The 26,394-nt window shown below is 38.6% G+C and overlaps 1 protein-coding gene across 4 annotated transcripts in view; it reads left to right on the top strand.

Annotated features, from left to right (window-relative positions):
- Jmjd1c (jumonji domain containing 1C) overlaps window positions 1–26,394 on the top strand; it is a 140,450-nt gene that overhangs the window by 20,591 nt on the left and 93,465 nt on the right. For all 4 annotated transcript variants that reach the window (XM_028780266.1, XM_028780265.1, XM_028780264.1 and 1 more), the window contains exon 2: window positions 9,329–9,493. In XM_028780266.1, coding sequence (XP_028636099.1) covers window positions 9,329–9,493 — 165 coding nt within the window. The remainder of the gene's footprint in view (window positions 1–9,328; window positions 9,494–26,394) is intronic.

Below are 26,394 nucleotides of genomic sequence, written 5' to 3'. Positions count from 1 at the left end.
GAGTGGTTTGCCTGCAATTCTCTATGTTCATCATGTAAGTTCAGTACCTGAAGAGGCCAGTCCAGGGCATCAGATCAGACCCCCTTGGAACTAGAGTTCCATAGAGATGTGAGCCACCATATGGGTGCTGGGAACCAAACCTGCATGTATCTTCCTCCGCCCCATGACCTCATTTTCTAGGACACATATTGGAAACATTAGAAGTACATGCCTAATTCCCGCTCATGCTTATTTTGGCTCTGTAGATTATCACTAATTTTAAAAGGGGCTAAGTATTTTCTTTTCTCATTTTGAATTCATTTACTTTTTAATTATCTTTCTTCTACCATTTCTAGTTTTCTACTCAGTTCTCCTTGGTGGAGAAGATAAATACAAAACAGGCTCCATGTGAGTAGTTTATTGTCTCTGCGTCTGTTAATTCTACAGCGTCTTCCTTCTCGCTAGTAGTCTTGTTTCTCCTTAATTCATCCTCTTACATTTATTTAGTAAGTGGGCCTATTTGGTTTCCTTTTTGAAACTGGGTCAAATAAATGAAAAATTTTATATTAATTTGTAAGCATTCTTATTTATGTTTTCCTGCTTCTATTTTTCAATATATGTACTTTTAAAATTTGATAACAGAAAACTATACCTCTTTTTTCTTTCTTACTTACTTTTCTTTTTTTCTTTCTTTGGTGAGGTCTTAGGGATTGAGTTTAGGGCTTGAACATGCCAGGCAAGTAAATGTTCTGCTAGTTGAGTGTGCCATATTTCCAGATCCATCCCACCCTGTGCCTGCATGGTTCCCCCCACCCTGCCCCAGACGGTTTCTCTGTGTAGTTCTGGCTGTCCTAGAACTCAACTCTGTAGACCCGGCTGGCCTCGAACTCAGAAATCCCCCTGCCTCTGCCTCCCAAGTGCTGGGATTAAAGGCGTGTGCCACCACTGCCCGGCCTACATATTTTTATTAACCCACGCATCCCTTCATTTATTCAGTTTACTGAAATTTATAAAATTCTTGCATATGTGATACCCTAGAAAGTAAATTTGTTATAACTTTTACTATATACATTTGATACTTTTATAGAGAATTCCATTTTTTTAGAATTGTTCACATCTTTTCATAATTAAAGTATAATTTTTGCATTTTAGTTTCTTAAACACATTAATGACTGGTGGGTTGGTTTTTTTTTTTTTTTAAACTTAATATGAGACATTATAAAAGTTGACTCCAGCATGAGTTCTGGCTTGCCATAGAGTAATTATGTAGTCCTGTTGGACACATTGTATAACCTTTCTGGATGTCATCCTGCAGTGCCAGTGGCAGAGGCAGGTAGATCCTGTGAGTTTGAGGCCAGCCTGTTGCACAAAGCAGGTACCAGGCAGGGAGGACCATATAGCAAGACCTTGTTTCATCTCTCCCTCCAAAAAGTGTCTTGTTTTAAATGTAGCTCATGTCCCAAATGGTATATTACAATTGTATACATTTGCCGGGCGGTGGTGGTACACGCCTTTAATCCCAGCACTTGGGAGGCAGAGGCAGGTGGATTTCTGAGTTCGAGGCCATCCTTAGTGAGTTCCAGGACCGCCAGGGCTATACAGAGAAACCCTGTCTCGAAAAACCAAAAAAAAAAAACCAAAAAAACAAAAAAACCCACAATTGTATACATTTAAATAATCTTTCTTCTGCTATGATGGGTCATATACTGATCAGTTAAACAATGGTAAGGTACATCGTGTTTGCGTAAATAGATCTCAGTGTGTGCTTGTGCTTAAACTTAGGTTTTTAAAGATTTGTCATTTAATTTAATGACATATTCAAAGTTCATAGTTATCCTTTCCCTAAAAACAAAATATGGAGTGGAAACATGCTAGATATGTCTTTTAATCTCAGCACTTAGGCAAGAGGCAAGCAGGGCTCTGTGAATTCCAGGGCAGCATGGTGTTCTACATAAAAGTTCTAGGTCATCCAGGGATACACTCTGAGAGATTGTCTCAACAAACGAAACTCATTATTCTAAGAACCTGGGCTAGCAAGTCTTCTTTCAGAAACCCATAACCATCAAGGGTTCATCTTTCTTTTATAGCTTTATGGAAACCAGCTTTATGAGAACGAGGTTTTCATTTAGTAGACATATTCCAAATAGAGGATGTTGATGGGATGATACACTTAGAACATTGCCTTTCTGTAGATTTGAGGAAAGTACTGGATTTAGATAGTAATTATCATTGGCACAAATACATCATATTACAGATAATTTATGCCGTTTCTTGAGGAGTGTGTTGATAGAAAATCTTGCTGTATAGCCAGTGTCGTTCTTATCCTGCTTTAGCATCCATGTGCTAGGAGTGGTGGAACTACAAGTATGTACCACTGTGACAGACTCACATGTATGTGCATTGATAAAGATACCATGCTACTACTTATTTGGTAGTTTTCTCTAATAACCCTGAATTTGAGTGTGGTGGTTTGAATATGCGTGGCCCACAGAGTGGCACTATTAGGAGGTGTGACCTTGTTGGAGTAGGTGTGGCATCATTAAAAGAAGTTTGTCACTGAGTTCAAGGTCAATGTACTAAGCAAGTTCCAGGACTGGCAAGCTTTAGGCAGTGAGGGATTTGGAAAACAGTAGTAGAACAAGGTCCATTCCCAGCAAGCAGCAGGACTCAGCAGCTTTTGGCATGTGCCTCTGGCTCTAGATTCGAGAATAGAAGGGACTATTGGGACAATTAATGCTGGTTTGCTAGAGCTATCATATTACCGGTGATTAAGAAGAAACCAGCATCACTGAGGTAAAATCTTCTGGGAAGTGTTTTCTGAGAGCACAAAGAAGCTGTCTTCCAGAGATATCCAAGATTGTACCTTGTGCTGCAGCTAGACTTGGTAATGTGTAAGCATCACGAAGGTGGTACTGATTTTGAAGGCATGATGGTGTCATGGAGAGAATAGTCTTGTCACTGTGAGGTCAGGGATGGCCATTGGTGAAGTATAGCCTCAGTTACAGTTGATGGCCCAGAATTGAAGAGGTCAGAGGCTTGGCACGATGAAGAGAGCCTATGAGAGGATATTGGTGAAGCCTAGTTGCAGTGGAAGACCTCCGTGTATTGAAGTTGCTAGTACCATGGGATGACCACCAAGAACAGCCAGCAGCAGTGAAGTGGAGTCAACTAGAGCCTAGAGTGCTACAGAGGGCAGAGCTGGAGAAGTGACACCAGCCCTTTCTTTGGAGGAGCCCAGAAGATCATGTGTGGATCCCAGATATTGGAACAAGAAGCTGTGAAGTTGAAGTTGCTTTGGTGACTTCAAGATGTTAAAGATGCCAGAGCTCTGGGATACCTGCTGAGGACAGCTGCTAACAGGAACCAACCCAGGAGAAAGAAGTTTGCTGCAGTCAACAAAGATGAAAAAGGAATTGGAGATCTGAAGACAGACGGGAGATACAGAGTTTCGAGTTTGCCCAGCTGATTTCTTGTTTTCCTTTGGAAATTACAGTTAAGAGATTGGATGAATCTCAGAAGAGACTTTGAACTTTGTTCTTTTAACATTTGAGACTGCTATAGACTATGGGGACTTTAGAAGTTGGGCTAAATGTAGTTTTTTATTATGCTGTGGCTAGGTATGCCGTCCCTCCCCCCATAGACTCATGTGTTTGAACTAGCCTATGGGAGTCAGGAAGTAGAATGTGGTGGTTTGGATATGCTTTGCTCAGGGAATGGCACTATTAGGGCGTGTGGCCTTGTTTGAGGAAGTGTGTCATTGTAGGGTTTGGCTCTAAGAGAGCTTCCACCTAGTTGCCCAGAAGCCAGTCTTCTCCTAGCAGCCTTCAGATGGTGAAGTAGAACTCTCAGCTCCTCCTGCACCATGCCTGCCTGGATGCTGCCATGCTCCCATCTTAATGATAACAGAGTGAACCGCTGAACCTGTAAGCCAACCCCAATAAAGAGTTGTCCTTATAGGAGTTGCTTTAGTAATGGTGTCTATTCACAGCAGTAAACCCCTAAGACATTAAGAGTACATTCAAAAGTTACAGGAAGTACAAGGACAGAGGCACATGATTAAAGAAAGCACATTGAATACTCTAATGAACTAATGACTTGATTTCTTTAATAATAGAATCACATCAGGCAAACATTACATGGAAATGTATAAACAGTGGTAGATTCAAGTGGCACGTCAACTAGCTGAAATTTGTGAACCTTTGAAGAACTTAAAACACACGAAAGTTGTCCATCCTGCGAGAAGTAAATGCTGACTTAATGTAGACAGATTTTAGAGAGTCAATCGGTCATGAGTTTGAAATTGTTAAAACAACTGGGCATGATGGTGAACACCTTTAATCCCCAGACTGGGAGGCAGAGGCAGTCAGATTTCTGAATTCTAGGCCAAGTCTGATCTACAGAGTGAGTTCCAGGATAGCTAGGGCTATACAGAGAAACCCTGTCTTGAAAAACTGACTGACCAACTGACCACTGGATGGATGGATGGATACAAGTTAGTAAATGTAATTGTTGCAGCTGACAGTGAGTATAGTATGTTCCTGTTTCTGTACTAAATGCGTAAAAAAATATTTTGTGCCTTTCATTAATTTCGTATGCTAAACCAAGACTTACAGGTTTTTTTTTCTTTTTTTTCTTTTTTGGTTTTTTGAGTGCTGGTACTGCTAAAGACCTGTACCACCAACACCTGACCTTTTTTTTTTAATTTTTTTTTTTAAGTGAAGGACCAGTTTACACTTGCAGATTTTGTGGTTATTTTTAAAATTGAAAGATTGCAGTTGGCTAGTAATAAAGATCAAAGTTCTTGTTCACAGGGATTGATTTTAATAGGATGATGACCTTTTCCTCGATTCTGTTTTCCTGTTAAAATTTTCACAGCCTGAGAATATAAATACCACTGAAAGTTAACAGTGGTATGTCCCTCCCCCTCCCCTCCCCTTAAGTATAAGACATGACAGATAAAATTGTGTTCCCGTGACCCCTGTATCTTTTGTGGAAAGATGCCATTGAAGTGTGAGGCTCATGTATCTAAGCCCAGCACTCAGAAACCTGAGCCAGAAGGCTCCTTTGGAAATTCAAGTCCAGACTGAGCTACATTGTAAGTACAGCTAGCCAGTGCTAAATAGCAAGATTTTATCTCAGGGGAAAAAAAGCGTTATCCATTTCTCAAAGGATCTGGACTGTTTTCTAGAATGCCTTTATAAACAGAACAGCTTTGAACTCGAAAACAAGTAGATATTTTTTTCATCTTAAATTCCTGGAAGACCTTATTTATTGTCACTTAATCTTGGATCACTTCTGTAATTCTTTCTCCACATAACTTACAGTATTTCCAGCTACATTTCGTCTCTGTGCTTGTGTAGACTGTCAGGGACTTCCCTTTTTCAGTGTCTGAGAGTCTACAGGCTTGAGTTTTGTGGCTCTTAATCACAAAAAGCACCTGGTCACAGATTTCCATTTGTTTGTTTGTTTGTTTATGTACTTTTTTTGAGATAGATTTGTAAGTTTTCCTGTCTTACTATATATGTTTTATCAAATACATTATCTGTAAGGTTTTTTTTAGTTTGTAGCTTTTTTCACTTTGTTAGCATTAACTTATCACAGAGTAAAAATTATATTTGAAATCATTTATTTTTTATATAGATTATGATCTTAATATCCTAAGAATCATTTTGCTACCCAGAGGTCATAAGATTTTGACTTTAAAAAATATTTTACTTAATACCCTTAAGTTTGAGCAATTGAGTCTAAGTTTTGTGTAGGATATGAAATGGTTCAAGTTAGATGGTTGCATTGTTGTGTTTCTGACATGGATGTCTGGTTACCTCCTCAGTATTTATTGAGGGAACTTATCCATTCTTCCCTTTTTTTTTTTTTTTTTTTTTTTTGGTTTTTTGAGGCAGGGTTTCTCTGTGTAGCCCTGGCTGTCCTGGAACTCACTCTGTAGACCAGGCTGGCCTCGAACTCAGAAATCCGCCTGCCTCTGCCTCCCAAGTGCTGGGATTAAAGGCGTGCAACACCACCGCCCGGCTTATCCATTCTTCCTTGAAATGACATTGAACATTTTTCATTTCTTTGGATTTATTTCGTGTCATCTTTTCATTGATTTTTGTTTTTTAGCATTTTAACAATATTCTTAGATGTGGCAACTTTGTTTTTAGTTTTAATCTCTATTATCAGTGTGTGTGTGTTTGTGTATGTGTTTGTGTGTGTGTATACACTGGGGAGCATCTAAACAGGTGTCAGAGGGCAATCTCTGGAGTTGGCTCTCTCCACCTCTGTGGGTTCCAGGGTTTGAACTCGATTGCCAGGCTCACTCAGCAAGCGCCTTTATCCCTTGAGCCATCTTGCCAACCCAGTGTTCAGTTTTCAGTCAATAGTTTTAGAAATCCGATTCCTTCTTTGAAATTGTTTTGGCTTTTCTATTTCTTTATACTATCATGTGCATCTTTTAGAATCTACATAAAGAAAATCCTGATGGCATTGTAATTATAGTTATATGTAATCTACAAATCAATTTGGGTAGAATTGATTTTAATAACTGAAACTTCCAATTCACGTATTTAGTTGTTTTGTTTATTTTCCTGAGGATATCATACCATTATCATTTTGTAGTTTTCCCCATACATGTTCTAAGCCTTTTTTGTTAGATTATTCCTTTGTGGTTTCTACCACAGTTTTGTATTACTTTTCTCGTTGCTACAATAAAATTCTTGACAAAAGCAACTATAAAGGAAGGAATAGTTTATTCTGCTTCATAGACTGAGGGTACAGTCCACCATGGTGGGGCAGGCATCACAGGAGAATGAGGTGGCATGCAGGTCACACTTTGTCCTCAGGAGCAGAGAGAGGGGAGGCGATGCTGGCGTTTACATTTAGAGTGGCTCTTGTCACTCAGTTAGAGTTGTCTCCTAGCCTGTCAAGTTAGCTGTCGATACTAGTCATCCTAAGACGGCTTAGTGTTTGAAACTCAAGTCTTCAGAAATCAACACCTTTGTCAGAGATTGGCTGCTGCTGCAAATTATCACTTGTTCAAATGTCAGTCTCTAGTAGACTAGCCCACCGGCCCACTGCCCCACCCAGCTAGAAAGTGTTCTTTATATGTAAATGATTAGCTTCTGTTAGGGTTTATGGATATGTCTGTAAGCAGTACTTACAAACCAAAAGGTGTAGATTAATTGATGTTTTAAATGAGAGACTATATTTTTTTCCTTCTACTTTAAATTAGCTTATATTTTCATATCTGATATTAGCCCAAAGATTCCATGGTGAACATAAAAATATTTTTTAAAAACTGCATAATTTTATGACTGGGTGTTTTTGTGTGCATGTATTTCTGTGCCTTACGTGGGTCTTGTGTTTGGTACCAGTGGAGGACAGAGCAGAGTACTTGATTCCTAGAACTGGAGTTATAGAAGGTTATCAGCTGACACATGGATGCTGGGAATCAAACCTGGGTCCTCTGGAAGAGCAGCCAGTACTTTTACATGCTGAGCCATCGCTCCACTTTCTGTGCTTGGTTAACATTTTAGGAAGAGATCAGTTAAAATCAGACCACCAGAATGGAGCAACTCTTTTTATTATTTTGAAGTTCACTATCATTATCCAAGGTATGAAGTGTATCCTTATTATTTGTGTATTTTGATAATCCAACAGTGCTCAGTATAACCATTCTCTACCCATCTAAGGTCTGTAGACACTGTCGACTGAGATGTCTTTTAGAGCACTTAGGCCATCTGAAGTTTATGGTTATGATACCAATATAATACTACATCAAAAAGTAATTTCATACTAAGTTAACATTCATTCTGAAGTAGATTTTAAAAATATACTCAAAAAGAAAACAGATTACAAGAATCTTATTTGTTAATAAAATGCTGGATCCATTCATCCTTGTCAGACATGTTAGGTTAGATAAAAGAAAAAAAAGTCAGGTGTGGGGTACATTCCCTTAACCCCAACATGAGGATGAAAGCCTGGTCTGCATAGCTAGTTCCAGGTGAGTCAAGTCTTACATAGCAAGACCTTTGTTTTCCTTAGTCTTACTGAACGATTACCATGCTATTTGTTATTCCTTTCTTAAGTTTTACCAGAGGCTAATAAAGGTAATTGTAAAGGTCTATTGCAAACCCGTTGTTGATATCTTACCCTTATATACTAATATATGCTGTGTGATATGAGAGAGTTATGCTCTATAGGTTGCAGATATCATTGGGACTGCATTTGGCCCTAAATTGTTTGGTTTGTTTTGGTTGAATCCAGAAAAACAACTGAAATGTTGAGATTCCAGTTTATGTTACTGTGCATGCACTCTCAGTCCTTCCTTTTTGCAAGGAATCGTGTCTTCTATGGCTAAGCTACAGCTTTAGCTTGATTTTGAATTTTTTGGTGACTGTTTTAGTTAGGGTTTCTATTGTTTCGATGAAACACCATGACCAAAAAGCAAGTTGGAAAGAAAAGGGTTTATTTGGTTCATACTTCCAGATCACAGTCCATCATTGGAGGAAGTCAGGACAAGAACTCAAGCAAGGCTGGAACCTGGAGGCAGGAGCTGATACAGAGGCCATGGAAGGGTGCTGCTTATGACTTGCTTCTCAGAGCTTACTCAGCGTGCTTTCTTATAGAGTGCAGGACCACCATCCCAGGGATGATACCACACACCATGGGCTGGGCCTCCCCATTGATTACTAATTGAAAATGCCTTACAGCTGGATCTCATGGAGGCATCGTCTCAACTTTGACTCCTCCCTTTCTGATGATTCTGATTTATGTCGTGTTGACACCCAAACCAGCCAGTACAGGAACCTAATCATAGCAGATTTTGATTTTGAATTTTTGTTACAGAGTTATTTATATAGACCAATACATAGGTGAATCTTGTAGCAACATTTTCGTTGTTTTCGATACTATTTTATAGAATATTTTTCTTGGTAGTCTAGTAGCAAATCAGGGAAGCTCTATAGATAAACTCAGTGGTGGTGATGTACAGCGAAACTATTGGTAAAGGATTTATTGCTGGACACTTGTTACTTACCCTTTCCCTGCTGACTCCTATGTGCTGATGAGCGTTTGTGAGCTGCTGCTCCTTTTACCATGCAGTCAGTCGGGTCATTTTCCTGTCACAGAAGTGAGTAAGGTCCCTGCCCTAAGAGAACCCTATAAAGCTCCAGCCCTTGGGAGGGCAAAACAGGACGGTCACAGGTTTGAGACCACCCTAGGCTACCTATTGTACCATGACCTCTGCCAAAAAAGTGAATAGTAATGTTAATAATGTATTTTCTAATTCTGCTTCATGTGTTAATATCATCGCTGTATATTTTTCAAAAATTTTATGTTTTCTCTTCTTTTATAGGTCTACGTGGAATTTGATGACCTTGAATGGGATAAACGGGAGTGGGTTAAAGTTTATGAAGATTTTTCAACTTTCTTGGTGGAATATCACTTAATTTGGGCCAAAAGGAAGGACCCTAGCCAGACTCAGGGATCAAAGAGCAGACAGATTCAGTGGCCTGCACTGGTAAGATCTTTTCCTGTTTTATTAAGGGTTCTCAGTTGTTTGTCTACGATGAGTGAGCACTGATTGGAAGTTAGGTGTGTTTGGCCAATTATAGTTTAATATTCTTGAAAACCTTAGCAGAACTTTGAAAGCACTGTTGCATTTAAAGAGTTTTGTGTTTCAGTTTAATATTTTTTCAGAATATTTAGTTCATAAACTGTTTTATCCAGTTAGGTGAAAACTTAAATTTGGTTGTAGAGTAGATGAGAAATAGTCACTCATATGCTTTCTGTTCGGTGTGGAGCATCTGTGTTGAATGAAACTTTGAAGTGAAAGACAGACAAACACATGGCAGGATATGAGTCTTCCTGGTCTTGTTAATCAGTCCTCACTGTAAGTTATAACATGTTCAAGTAGTGGGTAAAATTAATTTATATCAGGAATGGTTTGTTTAAGGAAACATTTTAGTACATTTCTCATTAAAGAGTTTTTGAAAAGAAGCATACAAACTAAACAAGATTACTAAATTCTGTTAGGCAAGCCAGGTATGGTTGTATGTGTGTATAATCCCAACAGCTTAAGAGGTGACACGGGGGCTGGAGAGATGGCTCAGCGGTTAAGAGCACTGACTGCTCTTCCAGAGGTCCTGAGTTCAAATCCCAGCAACCACATGGTGGCTCACAACCATCCGTAATGAGATTGGATGCCCTCTTCTGGTGTGTCTGAAGACAGCTACAGTGTACTCATAAATAAAATAAATAAATCTTAAATCTTAAAAAAAAAAAAAAAAAAAAGTTTTCAAAAAAAAAAAGAGGTGACACGGGAGGATTGGATCAGCATTTTCTATGGAGTGAGTTCTAGACTAGCCTGATATCCTTTCTCTAAGAACAAAAGACAATTTTATTAGGAAAACAACCACATTTAATAACTGCTACTGTTTTCTGGCAGAATGCCTATCAAATGATGAACAGGCAGTGGTTCCTTTAAACTAATCTCATATTAGCATGGCAGAAATCCTCTAAAAATTAATAAACAAGAGTCGGAAAAGATGACTCAGTATGTAAAAGTTTGAACTTCTCTAGAGATCCAGTGTTTGGTTCTTTTTTTTTTTTTTTTTTTTTTTTTTGGTTTTTCGAGACAGGGTTTCTCTGTATAGCCCGGGCTGTCCTGGAACTCACTCTGTAGACCAGGCTGGCCTCGAACTCAGAAATCCGCCTGCCTCTGCCTCCCGAGTGCTGGGATTAAAGGCGTGCGCCACCACCGCCCGGCTTCAGTGTTTGGTTCTTAACCAGCACCCATTTTGGGTGACACACAGCTGTGCCTGTAACTCCAGCTCGAGGGGATCCAAAGATCTTCTCTGACCTCTGGATGCCTGTACATACATGGTACACTAATAGATACACACAAATACACGTTCTAAAAAGCCATTAAACCTTATTCAGAGGCTTTGATAGAACTGATGAATAATCCATGTTAGACTCTTTCTTAATCCATGTTAGACTTTCTTTTTTAAATTTTTTTAAATTTTTTAGTTTTTTTTTGAGAATTTCAACACCAAATTACTAATGCTGATATTAAACCTGGGCCTCAAGCATTCTACTAATGTGCATATCTCTTGCCTTCCACGTTTTTACAAGTGTAATTTGCCTACATATTTTTTCTTATTTTAGTTAACTCTTTAATGCTTTTCTACATATAAAATAGAAATTTACTTTATCTATTTTGAAGACATACATGATTTAAAAAGTAGAGGCTAGGGATGTAACTCAGTAGTAGAATATTTGTGCACATCCACATATCCCTGGATTCACTATAGATAGAAAGAAATTAAATAATAGAAGACAGGACAAAAGGAAGGAATGGAATCAATTGAATCAATACCATTTCAAAAAGAAATCAAGTATGGAAAATGATTTTCATGAACTATACTTCTGATAGAAAACTTTCAAATAGCAAAGATAATCATTTCATCTATGGGCTTAAATAATTTTATTAAATAAATATGTTCCAGCTCCCAGTATGAAAAAAACAAATAATTAAGCCAGTTGTGATTGTTGGCATGCCTTCGTTCTCAGTGGGTGAAGTTCAGTGAGTTCCAGGCCAGCCTAGTCCACGGAGTGAGTTTTTGGCTGGCCAGGGCTTCATAGTAAGACCTTGTCTCAATAAACAAACGACATTGTACAAACCAGGTTCAATGAGGCATACATTAGGTTCAATAGCATATATCAACAACAACAAAAAATTAGGCTGTGACTTATTGTTTTTAAATAAAAAATCCCAGCCATTTGATTTTACCAATAAAGACTCCGGAGCCAGATGCTCAGAGAGACAGGGAAAGCACCTAGCTGACCTTCCTCTTCCACCAGAGTCCCAGAGGAAGAAGCCCCTTCTCCTTCTCCAGGCTGTCTTAAATACCTCTCTCCCCACGGTCCCTCCGTTCTCTTTACTTTATGCTCACCCCCTGGTTCCTTGAAACATGAAGAAAGTCAGTGAGCCTTTAAGATACTATGTTAAGTGAAATAACCTAGTTATAAAAGAAAATTATAAGAAAATTATTATTTGTAAGAAATAAACTATAAGCATGGTCTAACTTGTTAATTTTTGTGCCATGGAGTTAAATAAAAAGGAGGGTAAAACATAGTTAACATTTGACATGAAACATTTTTAATTGTAGAGTTCAGTTACAATAGTTCCATTCATATAGTACAACCACTAATTACAGAATACCTTTTGTCATACAAAACTTACATCTTGTTATTAAGTAGTAATTCTTCAACCTCTTTTTTTTGGGGGGGGGGTCAAGACAGGGTTTCTCTGTATAGCCATGGTTGTCCTGGAACTCACTCTGTAGACCAGGCTGGCCTCAAACTCAGAAATCTGCCTGCCTCTGCCTCCCAAGTGCTGGGATTAAAGGCGTGCGCTACCACCGCCCACCTAATTTTTCAACCTCTTATTGGGCATTACATTGTTTGTTTCTATGAATTTACTAGAGATACCTTCTCTAAATATAAATATCCAAAATTTTATTTTTTCATGTTGCATTGAACATGAGAACATAATAAATCTCTTTCGGTTTTCTTGGGTTGATATCTTAGAATTTATGGTGATTTTTATCTTTTACAATAATTTATTTACTAACTTTACATCCTGATGCAGTCCCCACTTCTTCCAGTCTCCCCCTCACATAGCCCTTCTTCTATCCCCCTTCTCTGGTAAGGGGAAGGCCCCCCTGGATGCTGGCACATCAAGTCACTACAAGACTAGGCACATCCTCTACCACAGAGATCAGCCTAGTTAGGAGAACAGTATCTTTAGCCAGGCAAAAGATTCAGGGACAGCTCCCACTTCAGTTACTCAGGGTCCTGCATGGAGATCAAGCTGCACATCTGCTACATATGTGCAGGGGACCAAGGTCCAGCCCTTGCATTGTTTTTTGGTTGGTGGTTCAGTCTCTGTGAGCCCCCAAGGGTCCAGGTTAGTTGATTCAGTTGGTCTTGTTTTTTGACAGTTCTGTACTGTGGTCTGTTCTGGTTATACCAGTTTACGAGGGCTTCCAATTGGTTTACATTCTTCACAATGTTAGCCCTCCTCTTCCCCCTCTCTTTTGTGTAAGTGTGCATGTATGTTGTTTTAGTAAGCTTGATAGCTATGTAATGGTATCTCTTTTATTCCATCTAATGCATATGATGTTGAGTATCTTTTCATGTCATTGGTTAATTTAATTGTATATACCTTTGGAGAAATTTATGTTCATTCTTCATTCCTCTTTTACTTGGCAATATTTGAATTGTTTGGTATACTTTGCTATTGAGTTTTAAGAATTCTTTATTGTAGATATTATGTTTCAGATGTGATAGGAAAATGTTCTCATTCATTATTTTGGAATCCTTTTGTATTAGGATTCTCTAGTATAACAGAACTTACAAGATGAAAATCAATCCTCTCTCTCTCTCTCTCTCTCTCTCTCTCTCTCTCTCTCTCTCTCTCTCTCTCGTTGTTTAATATACTAGACCCAGAGAGTGGCCCTATTAGGAGGTATGGCCATGTTGGAGGAAGTGTGTCACTCTGGGGGTGTGCTTTTACACCCTCATCCTAGTTCCAAGGGAGCTTGTCTTCTGTTTGCCTTTGGAACAGAATGTAGAACTTCCAGTTTCTCTAGCACTACATCTGCCTGGATGCTGCCATGCTTCCCACTGTGAAGATAATGGACTGAACCTCTGAAACTGTTAGCCAGCCCCAATTAAATTATGAGAATTGCCTTGGTCATAGTGTCTCTTCACAGCAATGGAAACCTTAAGACACTCTTCTATATCAAGGGATTTTATTGTAATGATTTATAGGCTTCAGTCCAACTAATCCCACAATGGCTGTCTGTAAACAGAAAGTCCATGAACCCAGTAGTTGTCAGTCCACAGAGCTGGATGTCTCAGCTGGTCTTTGATATATGTTGGAGTCCCAAGAAGTAGGCTCCAGTGCTAGTGAAGGAGCGAATGTGGTAGCATGGTGAGGGCTAGCAAGCAAAGAGCAAGCGCTTCCTTCTTTCCTGTTGTGCTGTAAGCTACTAGTGGAAGCTGTGGCTCAGATTAAAGGTGTGTCTACCTCATACTCCAGATCAAAGGTGTGTGTATCTTCTGTTTTACCAACCAGCTCATTTTGCTTTTTATTGTATCTGTTTTCATGTCTGTCTTCTAATAGCCTGTACATTGTTTAAAGTCAGGAATCCTATGTAGTTATCTTTGTGTGGTTTCTAAGACTACAGCCCATTGGTGTACCACCAAAGACAATGAATCAATGTCTATTGCAAAGTGGTAAGTGAACAACAGCCTGGCTAGATGAAAGGTACAGTAAGTTTCTATATATTAATTTATACTAAAGGACCAAGCATATTCTGGTAAAGTGTTTTTTACTAATTTAAACCTGGCAGAAGAGAGCAAATACTGAAAATCTCAATCCACTTGTGTTGCAGAACACAAAAATCTGGCTCCTACTTCTTAGTGTGTGTTTTCTTTTATAGATATGTAATTAATTCTAGTTATTTTAGATTCTTTGTCTAGTAAGAATCTTTTTACATAACTGTGTATTCAGAAAAAAAAAACCTGGGATAAAATGTTGGGATAAAGTTGGTTCAGATTATGGCCTGAAACATATGTTTGTTACTGAGATGTTAAGACATGCCACATTCCAAATAGGAAGTAAACTTTAGTGTAAATTCATTTAAAGCATTTTAAAATAATCAGTGAGTTTGTACCATTAGAATGGTTAGTAATAAGTTGGCTCTGTCTTTTTGTAAATAGTGACATAGAACTGAAGGATACCTTTAGAGTTGTTATTTCTTAGAAAGGTAAAGCACTTTTAGAAGATACGGTTACAAAGAATAAATTCACCATCTTTCTCAGTGACTGCACAGATTATTGTACCAACTGAGCATGTTTATTTATTTCTTATGAAGTACAGATAGCATTTTCCTCTTCCTACCTTCTTTCTTTCCTTCCTCCCTTTCTTTTTTTTTTGGGGGGGGAGGTGAAGGGGAGAGAAAGATACCATATTGTGAGACTCAAAGAGGGGCCTATGAGATGCTCAAATGTAAAGGCACTTGTCACCAACCTAACAACCTGAGTTTGATACCGGATCCAGTGTGGTGGAGAGAGAGAAAGGACCCTACGTTGTACCCTCTGACCTCCTCATGCATGCCATGGTCCATGTGAACCTACAGCCACAGTCTCTCTGCCAATTCTCCATGCAAATAAAATGAATAGATTGAATTTGAAAATGAAGAAATGTATACTCTGATTTATTAATTTAGTTCCTAAAAAGGTAGTCTTAAAAGGATTTTTAAAAGTAGAAAATGTATTCACCAGGTGTTTGTTAACTACCACGTAGAAATAATAGGAGTTAAAGACACAAAAAATGAAAGGTACACGTTTACCTACAGAAATTGGTGTAGTCTTTTTTTTTTTTTAAAGGGGGGGGGTGTCCTCCATTGCTTAGTAATTTCAGGATATTGTTAAATTTTCTTGGGGTGGTAGCTCAGTGGATCAAAGCACTTGCCCTGCAAACAAGAGTCCTGAAGCTCAGATCCATGCCTATTACAACCTTACACTTGGGAGCAGGGAGCTTCTTAGCAGTCTGCTAGGGGACTGTGCCTGCTTCAGCAAATAAAGTGGACAGCAGTTGATCAAAACAACTGACTTTTACATTGGATCCATACATACTTGTATATACACATGTACACCATATACAAATACACATAAAAAGTATTTTTTAATGAAACGATAAATATGCATATAGCATAGAGGAATAAATTGAAATTAAAAATCTAAATCTTGCTTACTTTAGAATAAGAGTTATATATTTTAGAAGTGTTGTTAAATAATAAATACTAGTTATAATTGTGAAATTTGTCTTTGAATTAAAAAAAATGTTTCTGAAGACCCCTTCCTTCTTCTATTAAAAAAAAGAAAGAAAGAAAAACAAAAACAAACAAAAAATCCAGGGTCTGTCTCTGAAGCCCTGGCTCTCCCGGAATCTACCAAGTAGACCAAGCTGGTCTCTAACTCTCAGAGAGCCTCTGCCTCTCCGTTGCTGGGATTAGAGGAGTGTATCACCACACCTGGTAAAAAAAACAATAGTTTGACATGGTAATATTATCTACTGTTGTTATGTTGGAAGTAATGTCTTCAAATAGTAACTTTTATATAGCTATTTAGTCTTCTAGTAATAAATTGATAGCTTTGTCCTGTTTTGCTAATATATTATTTTCACTCTGTTATCACTACAGAGATCTAAAATTTTACAGTGAATGTGACAGCTTAAGCTAAAATAAAACACAATAAATATTGAGGTTTGCTTCTTAGAAAACTCTTGACGGTTTCATAGATATGTATGCATTTTAGACATGCTAATTTTCTTCTCTTTTCTCTGTCCCATGTCTTCTGAGTTTTTCTTTTAAGTCAGTTTGAATTACTTGTTTGCTTTTAGATTTGCATCACTTATGAGACTGTAGATACTGACCGCCCAGTTCTTCCTTTTTGGGATGGTGAAGTTGAAAAAGAACATAGAAGTTATCTATCTGCATGCACACCAGAAAAGGACATTAGATCCCATTACAGATGGTTGTGAGCCACCATGTGGTTGCTGAGGATTGAACTCAGGATCTCTGGGAGAACAGCCAGTGGTATTTTAACTGTTGAGCCATCTCTTCAGCGCCATATTAGAAGTTATCTAATTCACTATATAATATGCTAAGAACCAGGCTCTTAGGTTAAATTTCAAATCATGACCGTTTTTTGTGAGTATCTGGCTCAAATACATTATTTATTCTCTGTATATCTCATTTTGTTCATTTATAGTACATACTTAAAGACTTTTAAAATTAAGCAGGAAAATATGTAGCTTAAAAAATTCAGAATAACATTGGAATGAGTTTTGCTGTATGCAGTAGTCTATGAAGGGTAACTTTATAAGTATGCTTAACTTCTGGTCCTGTTTCTTCTTGAGGGCTTCCTAGGACCACCACAGGCTTGATAATCTCCTAGAACTCTTAGAACTTACTGAGCATTTGTAAAGTGTAAAGCATTTGCAATTTGATGGTTTTCAGCTGGCATGTACTCCTAGCTAGCTGGAGGATTTTCTCCTCAGAAAATGAAGGTGCCAGAGCAAGGGTAGAGTCCCATCAATGTCCAAATGGCATGCAGTCACAACCCATCCACCCACCTCGTGCAAAATCAGTTTATTTTCTTGTAGTGATGTGTGTGCATGTGTGAAGTTGGTTGTGGAGGCCTAGAGGCCTCAGCTGCCCTGGACCTGGACTCGAAGGTAGCTGTGAGCTGCCTGATGTAGATGCTGGGAACTGAACTCTGATTCTTTCCGAGGGCAGTTTCTGAGCTGTTTCTCCAGTTTTTTTTCAAAAGCAATTTATAAAACGTTTGAGTCCCTTTCAATTAAAAAGAACATTGTTTATGTGTATAAAAGTGTACACACATGTCATTACATGTGTGGAAGTCAGAAGACAACTGTCATCGTAGTTCTCTCTTTGTATTCTCTGGGTTTGCAACATCCTGTTTACATTGTCAGACTTGGTAGCAAGCACCTTCACCTGCTCAGCCATCTCACAGACCCTGACTGTGATATTAAAGATGTTGCTATCTTGGTATATGTGTGTATTTCCTATAGTTATAATACATATAAATTTTACTTCTTTTTCTTGCTTTTAGTTAATAAAAATGTTTTATTTATGTGTCTGTCTATGTAGATATATGTATATGAGTTCGTGTTTCAATAGAGGACAGAAGAGGTAGTCAGATCCCTGTTTCCTGGGGTTATAGGCAGTTGTGAGTCACAAGACATGGGTATTGGCAATTGAATTCAGATCCTCTAGAAGAACAACTAGTGTGTGCACACCACCCCTGTCTGATTGTCCCTTTCCTATCCAAATATACACCACACACACAGACACACACCCCCTTTTTAAGGTCAAGTGTTGAGATTCATGGCAGTCATGTGAGAGGGAGCAGCGCACTATATATACTTGGTGCCGCCCCTAGGCAAGTGGACCTGGTGTGTACAAGAAAACAAGAGGATCATGTCATGAGCAGCAAGCCAGTAAGCATGGCCTTTACTTCCGTTTCTGCCTCTAGGTACTTTCTGTTGCGTTCCCCTACTTCTTAGGTGACTTCTTAGATGACGGACACTTAGAAGTCTTAAGATGAAATTAGCTCTTTCCTCTCCAGGTTGGTCTTGATTATGGTGGTTTTATTTGTCATAGCAGTATAAACTCTAACTAGGACACCTCATTATACCTGAGTTGCATCTTTATGAACCAAGTGTTAAGTTGTTTTCTGCCATTCACATCTGTGCTGTGTGGGTTGGATTGGTTTTTTTGTTTTTTTGTTTTTAGCTAAAAACCCAAAGAATTCTTCTGAAATAGTTTTAAAACAATGTTCCTGGAGATCTGAAATGAGATGCATGTATATAAACCAGTTGTTAACCCCCAAACCCACAGCTACTCAAATGGGTAAAGCCAATGTGTCAGTACTTGTTAAGACAAGTACTTTTTGTAAGTCTCAGTAATTTATGCTTTACATTTACAACAGGAACTTGATTTAAACAACCACCACCACCACCCAAACCAAACCAAAACAGCAAATACCCAAACCCACTTGTGGTCATTTTAGATGAATCTGCAAAACTATCTAAAGAAATACCATTTAAGGGCTGGAGAGATGATTGCTCAGCAGTTAAGAGCATTGGCTGCTCTTCCAGTGGTCCTGAGTTCAATTCCCAGCCACTACCTGGTGGCTCAGAACCATCTGTAATGGGATCTGATGCCCTCTTCTGGTGTTTCTGAAGACAGCTACAGTGTACTCATATACATAAAATAAAATAAAATAAAATAAAATAAAATAAAATAAAATAAAAACTTTTTAAAAACGAAATCAAGTAAGTGGCTTTTTAGAATGTTTCTAGTAAGTGATGTTAGGAAAACAGTAAATTTTTTTGCTGTGAAGTTTGATTTGAAACACTGAGAGAGACCTTGTAGTAAACTACATAGGATCACTTCATTTAGGTATCGTTTAAGCTTTGCAAGATGAACCGGAATGATTGGGCACACCGAATCCCGTCCTAATACATCTGGTGGGGGTGCTGAGTGATTGTCACGATTGGTTTGGCTGGGAGGTATATACCCTGAGCTTCTCAGTGAAGGAATTCTCAGAAAAGTTTGATAGGGGAAGACCCACAATAGTAGTACTTATAGCTACTGTACATTATAATTTTTATAATTCTTCCATAGGGTTGAACGATGGAAACATTTAATAATTATTGTATTTAAATACAAATTTTTAATGTTTTAAAAAATCTTTTGTGTTGGTTGTTTTTGTTTTGTTTTGTTTTGAGACTGCGTCTTTGAAGCCCTAGATATCCAGGAACTCACTCTGTAGACCAGGCTGGCCCTGCACTCAGAGATCCACCTGCCTCTGCCTCCCAAGTGCTGAGATTGAAGGCATGTTCCACCATCACTCAGCTTTTTTTTTTTTAATATAAAAAATACAAAATAAGTCTTTTGTTTTTAAGGAGTATAGCCTCTCATACATACATAACTAGTCAAAATTTTGAAGTCCAAACTGCAGAAGCTTTCATGATCCAGCAATTTAGTGTATCCCATACACTTTGTGGTCCTGGGGACTGAACCTGTCTTGCATATGTTGGATAGATATTCTGTCGCTGAGTCTCAGTTTGTTCCCACCTTCACATACAGCTAAATGTGACACACATTACCTGACGGCTTCCTGTTGAAACACCTAACTGCTTTCACACATTGTTTGTGCTGACACTGCTTTCTCTTCTCACTCTTCATGAGGATCAAACTAGTGCCTGTGCTTCCGGCAACATTTTAACTACTTTGTTGCAAGCCTAACTGTCTACTATCTAGTTAAACACAGCCCGCATGCAATATTCACCACCCAAAACTGCATTGCTGTAGGGATGGAAGACTTAATATTATAGCTTTAGTGTATGTTAGAAAATTAAAGACAAAAAGAAGCAAAGTTTCATTTAAGTCCCTTTTCCTTCTACAGTATAATCTTCTGTCTAAATGTCCTGCGTAGTAGAGGCTAAGAGTTGTTGACTGTGAATTTTATTGATAGTAAGAACTCTCTGAGATACTGCTCACGGATGACACACTTCTGTAAAAACCATCTGGTTCATTCATTATTTATGTCTTTTTGTATATAATTTTGATCCACCTGTGTCTAAATCTACCATAGATTGGATGGTAAATTCTGACCTGATCCTAAGTCATTTAGGTTTGTAATGAGTAAAGAAATTTTCATTGAAATCATTTTTTGGTTTACTTACAATTTTAACATTTTTATCAAAGAGGAGTATATATACTGTAATGATAAATGTTAATATTTACATTGCCATTAAAATATAGGCTCAATATTTGTTACTGCAGGGCATAGAGCATCTTTAACGTTTTGTGACTGATACTTTGATGATGTGGCTGTCAGGACTGAGAAAACCACTCTTGAACAGACACAGAATCCATACAAAGTGCAAGAAATATGTTAAGGGCCATTTCAAATATTACCACAAAGTCTGACCTCTAAACCTCAAGCCAAACAGAAACTAAGCAGTTTTTAAAGTCAAGTATAATAATACAGCATAATCCAAAGATTTTATGATTTGATGTACTTTGAAGGACAGTAGGGAAACAAAGTGTTTGCCATCCCTATTATATTTCAGTCACACCAGAAAGCCTCCTATATGGAATAAAAGCACTGTAGTCTGTAGTATGCTAGACTCTTAGACCTGAGCCAGGGCATCCCAGATAGCTGTTAGTAGTATGTGTTAACTGCATGTGATGTTCAGAAGTGTGTGTGTTTGTTGCACAGTGCAGCATGGGTGTATGCTGCCAGAAACACCTTAGACTTATCACATTTTAAACATTTTAAAATAATTTTGTTGCATATTCATAAACCTTCTATACCAGAATGTTCAGGAACTCACAGTGTTAGGTACCTCCCCCCAAATAGAGTTGAAACCAATTATTTAAGAAATTCTGGCTTTGGGCTGGAAAAATGAATGGTGTATTGGTTAAGAGCACTGTTGTCATGGTTGTTGTTGTTCTTTTTAAGATTTATTTTATGTATGTGAGTACACTGTCACTGTTTTCAGACACACCAGAAGAGGGCATCACCATGTGGTTGCTGGGAATTGAACTCAGGACCTCTGGAGGGAAAGCCAGTGCTCATAACCCCTGAGCCATCTCTCCAGCACCGCTGTTCTTAAAGAGGACCCATGTTCAATTCTTAGTACTTACATGGTGGTTCACAATCATCTGTAACTCCAGTTTCAGGGGATCTAACACTCTCTGCCTTTTACAGGTACTATATATGCATATGATATACATACATACTCGCAGGCAAAACACAGTGACACATAGTGTCACTAAATTTTTCAAAAAAACAAAAGCCAAGACCCCAGAAGTAGTGGCATAGACAACAGAAAGTTAGTTTCCTACAAATGCATGGTCATGTTTGTTGGGTTAGTCCTTTCTGGTGGCCATGTGACAGGGTTTATCACAGACCCTTCCCCTTGACTTGGAGACAGCTGTCAGACAGACTGATTTTGGGCTCACTCTAATGACCTCAGTTAAATTACTTTGATAAGACCCTGCTCTGGATGTAGTTCAGTTACAGAGCATGAGGGGGGAGGGGGGGCTTGTTTTACTTTGTTTTCCTGCAGCATTAAATTCAATTGGACCTGGTATTGCATACCTGAAGTCCCAGCACTCAAGAGATGGAAGCTGGAGGATTAGAAGTTCAAGAGCCAGGCGGTGGTGGCACACGCCTTTAATCCCAGCACTTGGGAGGCAGAGGCAGGCAGATTTCTGAGTTCGAGGCCAGCCTGGTCTACAGAGTGAGTTCCAGGACAGCCAGGGCTACACAGAGAAACCCTGTCTCAAAAAAAAACCAAAAAAAAAAAAGAGAGAGAGAGAGAGAGAGAGAGAGAGAGAGAGAGAGAGAGAGAGAAGTTCAAGGTGATTTTTTTGCTATACAATGAGTATTAGGCTTTACTAGATTGCATGAGAACCACCGTGCATCAGAAAACAAATAATAAGCCATCCTGTCTGTAAATAAAGTTAAATTTTAGAAATAACTGGGAATTTATACTTAAATGTATGGATGTGTATGAATTAAGGAATTAGGATGAGCTGATAAAATTTAATCCACACTATGTGACATTATAAAATTTATCACAGTCCATAGCTCTACAAAAAGATGAAGACAAAAATTTCTTTTAAAAAAATGTGTATCAGCCAGGTGGCAGTACTCAACAGTGCACACCTTTAATCTTGCCACCGAGAGGCAAATGCAGGGGGATTTCTGGGTTTGAAGTCAGCCTGCTCTACAGAGCAAGTTCCAGGAGAGCCAGGGCTACACAGAGAAACCCTGTCTCCAAAAGCCAAAAGTTGTTTGGTGTTCAGAGGCTTGAATCCCTCAAGTTGTCTTCTGACTTCCATGCATATTCTGTGCTATAAATATTAACACATACAACAGTAAAATGTACAAATTCAGTACATACAGATATGTGCCTGAAATGTAAAATAGTTATTAAAATGCACTTGACTCTGATTATAGCTAAGGTGAGCTTATTTTCCTACATTGCCACAAACAATGATTTTCAGAGGAAATGCTACTAAAACATCAACATAAAACTAGTCTGTTGTCTCATGACTAGTGTTTGGAAGGATAATTGCTTTTAGGTGGATCCTTTAAAAAAGTTCTTGATAAGCACTTTTATATGTTGTAGCAGATATAGCTAAAGAAATACATTTATATATTTTAAAGTTTGGCAGTAAATATATGCTGAAATTATGTATGTAGTTTTTGGGTTTGTTGTTGTTAAGCAGATTAAAGCGACTAAGCAGTTGTTATTTGTGATCTCTGGTTCTTCCCCACCTAGTCTAAGCTCTCACGGGTTTTACTGTAGAGCCTAGTAACATAGTTGGTGTTCCTGTTGTAGCAAATGAGATCAATAATAAGTTGATTTTGCATCTTAGACAAAAGAACTTGACATTTAGTATGCCTGCCAACCTAGAAAAAAGTTTACTAAAATGAGTGTTTTATTAAAATACACTATTTTGCTATTTTTATTTCTTTTTGAGAATGTTCGTATTTTGAGCTCAGGCATCTGGTTTGTCTCCTCTCTCCCCTCTCATCCCCCCTCCCCCACCCCATCCTCTCCTCTCCTCTTCTTCTTTTGTTCAAACTGTGGCTATGAATCCTAAGTTCTCATTCTCTCAGATGTAGCTTGCAGTCTGGGAATGTCTGTCTGAAAAACAGAGACAGCCTTATGCCCAAACTTCTGTTACCAGTGCCTTTTGATATGCAGGATGAATTATTTTGTTTGAATTCTTGACAGTGGCAACTGCAGTAGCTAGCTTCACATTTTAAATAGTGTTCCAAAGCTGGGAATTCATGGAATCTTTTTTTGGAGGACTGAGTTTGGCACCACAAGGAACCATTTTCTTTGTCCTTTGCTGGCCTATAGATGTAGCTGGGAGTGCTGGAGCAGGCAGACTGGAAGCTCAGTGACCGAGTCTACATAGCCAGTTCCAGGATGACTCATGGCAAGGGATCTATCAGAATGTTATTGTCAAATACCATACATAGATGTCCTTTTTTTTTTTTTTTTGAGACTTGACAGCACTGGGATTAAAGACATGTGCTACCACTACCTGTCAAGGATCCAGTGTTTTAAAGCACATTGAGAAAGTGAGTTCTGACCATTCAAAAAGAATGTGTCCGATCTAACAGTCTTGTTCACTGCTGAATGGTTCTATATCCAGAAAATGAAGTTTGTGGAAAATCTAATTGTGTCATTAACTCAAACTTTTTTTTAATTTATTATGTGTTCTACCTTTGTTGTGGAAAGTAACAGGTCTGTGACATCTTGTGCAGTAGGGATTAGAAGTACTAGAAATACCAATATTAAATAAAGTATATTACTGTGGAAACAATGTAGCCAGCAGTTACAGAGAGAGTTACAGCAGAACAGTCTGTGGGTACTGGTTGACAGTGTAGTTGCTTGTCAGAGTATGGATTTGTGTTAAAGGATGCCATTGGCTGGTATTGCAGTGGCCTGATGTTCCCAGTGGCCTGGGTCTTAACTCTCTGCAGGAGATGTAAGGTATGTGTATGTGTGGGGGGTAGCTGGTAGGGTCAGTTACTTTTAAGTGAAAAAAAAAATAGGCTGGATTTCCTTTTTAACCATTATTTTCTTTTATCCCAGGTCTATATTGATGAATAAGTATACATCAATATCGATGTACTTTTTGGGGGGAGGGTTACCCATAAGAATTTAAAGAAACTTCCCTTTTCTTCTAGGGAATCTTCTATAGTTATAAGTTAACTGGTATTTTTCTTGATAGTTGTGAGTTGTTCCCTTTGCACGTGAGAGAAAATGTATTAGTAGCGTCTTAGTTGAGGTTTCATTGCTGTGAACAGACACCATGACCAAGGCAACTCTTATAAAGGACAACATTTAATTGGGGCTGGCTTACATGTTCACAGGTTTAGTCCATTATGAGCATGGCAGTGTCTAGGCAGGCATGGTGCTGGAGGAGCTGAGAGTTCTACATCTTGTTCTGAAGGCAAACAGGAGAAGGCTGGCGTTCTCAGGCAACTAGGAGGAACTTCCCAAAGCCACTCTCACAGTGACACACTGCCTCCAACAAGGGCACGCCTCCTAATAGTTAGTGCCACTCTCTGGGCTGAACGTTTTCAAATCACCACAAGTAACTATTGCAGATATCTTTTAAAGGGCAGCTTCTGTAGATGGATCTCTCTCAGTTGATCCTGTTATCTTTCAAATTTAACCCTGAAAATAATACTCTGCTGCCTAGTAATGGAACTTCAGATTTAGCTGAAGCTAAAGGCTGGAGTTCAGTGGGAGAGAACATGCTTACTATGTGAGGGCTTATGTCAGACACCTAGCATGGAATGAGTAAAAGAAATAACTCAGAAAGGTGGGTCTGTAAACCTACCATCCTTAGGGTATTTTTCTTTGTGCATGTTTTCCTGGCTATAATATTAATTTCTAAAGTAACAAGCTTTGAAGATGCATAAACCATTTTTGGTTGTATATGGATAAGCGTTTCCTTTTGCTTTCCTTTTGTTTTAGTATTTTGTCACTGTTTTGTGCTTTTTTATGACCACACTGAGTTACTATTGATAGGAGAGTTTGTGACTCTTGAAACCAAACATAGATAGCTTTACTTTAGATGCCCGCTGACGTTTGTCTCATTGTTACCGTAAGCAACTATCTGGAGCCTATAGCATTAGTACATTATCTTTGGTATTTGGTCCTATTAGTTTGTTAGTTGCCTAATGGAGGTGGCATTTGTATAACGTAGTTTGATGTTCTATATTTCTCTGTTTTCTAGAAAAAGAAGATTATCAGCTATTTTAATTATCATAACCTTTAACTATTGATGTTTTATCTCTGGGATTGTATCTTCCAGTCATTTTTCTTTTGTTTTAGAAAAAACCAAAAATGTCCGGTATAGCATCATCATATTATGGTGCATAATTCAAAGTGTAAAAGTTCAAAAAATTGATTGGTATTTCTAAGGAAGGTTTATATTTTTTATTGAGGTGGGTTTCTTGGCAATTTAAAAGTTTGTAGGAAAATGTAAGTACATTTATAAATAGCTTAGAATTTATATGAATTATGACTGGCTAGTCTGGGATAGCAAGTTATATTTCACTCAAGAAAACAAAAATGAGGGGGCTGGAGAGATGGCTCAGCAGTTAAGAGCACTGACGGGCTGCTCTTCCAGAGAACCTGAGTTCTGTCTCCAGCACCTGTATGGCAGTTGACAACTGTCTGTAACTCCCAGTCCCAGAGGATCAGTGGCTTAGCCAGGGAGACTGTTGCTGTGATGAAACACCACAGCCAGAGCAACCTGGGAAGAAAGTGGGTTATTTGACTCGTACTTTGGTATCGCTGTCCATCATAGAAGGAAGTCAGGATATGAACTCAAGCAGGGCAGGGACCTGGAGACAGGAACTGATGCAGAGGCCAGCTTCCATTGCCCATTCAGCCTGGACCACTAGCTCAGGGTTAGAACAAGCCACAATGGGCTGGGCTGGGCCCTCCCTATCAATCACTAACTAAGAAAATGCCTTACAAGCCAGGTGGTGGCAACGGCACACGTCTTTAATCCCAGCACTTGGGAGGCAGAGGCAGGTGAGTTTCTGAGTTCGAGAGTTCGAGGCCAGCCTGGTCTACCGAGTGCATTCCAGGACAGCCAGGACTATACAGAGAAACCCTGTCTCGAAAAACCAAAAGAAAGAAAGAGAGAGAGAGAGAGAGAGAGAGAGAGAGAGAGAGAGAGAGAGAGAGAGAGAGAGAGA

The sequence above is a fragment of the Grammomys surdaster genome, unplaced genomic scaffold (genome assembly GCF_004785775.1).
Source record: "Grammomys surdaster isolate TR1022 unplaced genomic scaffold, NIH_TR_1.0 367, whole genome shotgun sequence".
NCBI classification, from domain to species: Eukaryota; Metazoa; Chordata; class Mammalia; order Rodentia; family Muridae; genus Grammomys; species Grammomys surdaster.
Note: the sequence above shows the minus strand (reverse complement) of the source record. Positions and strands in the feature narration are given on the sequence as shown.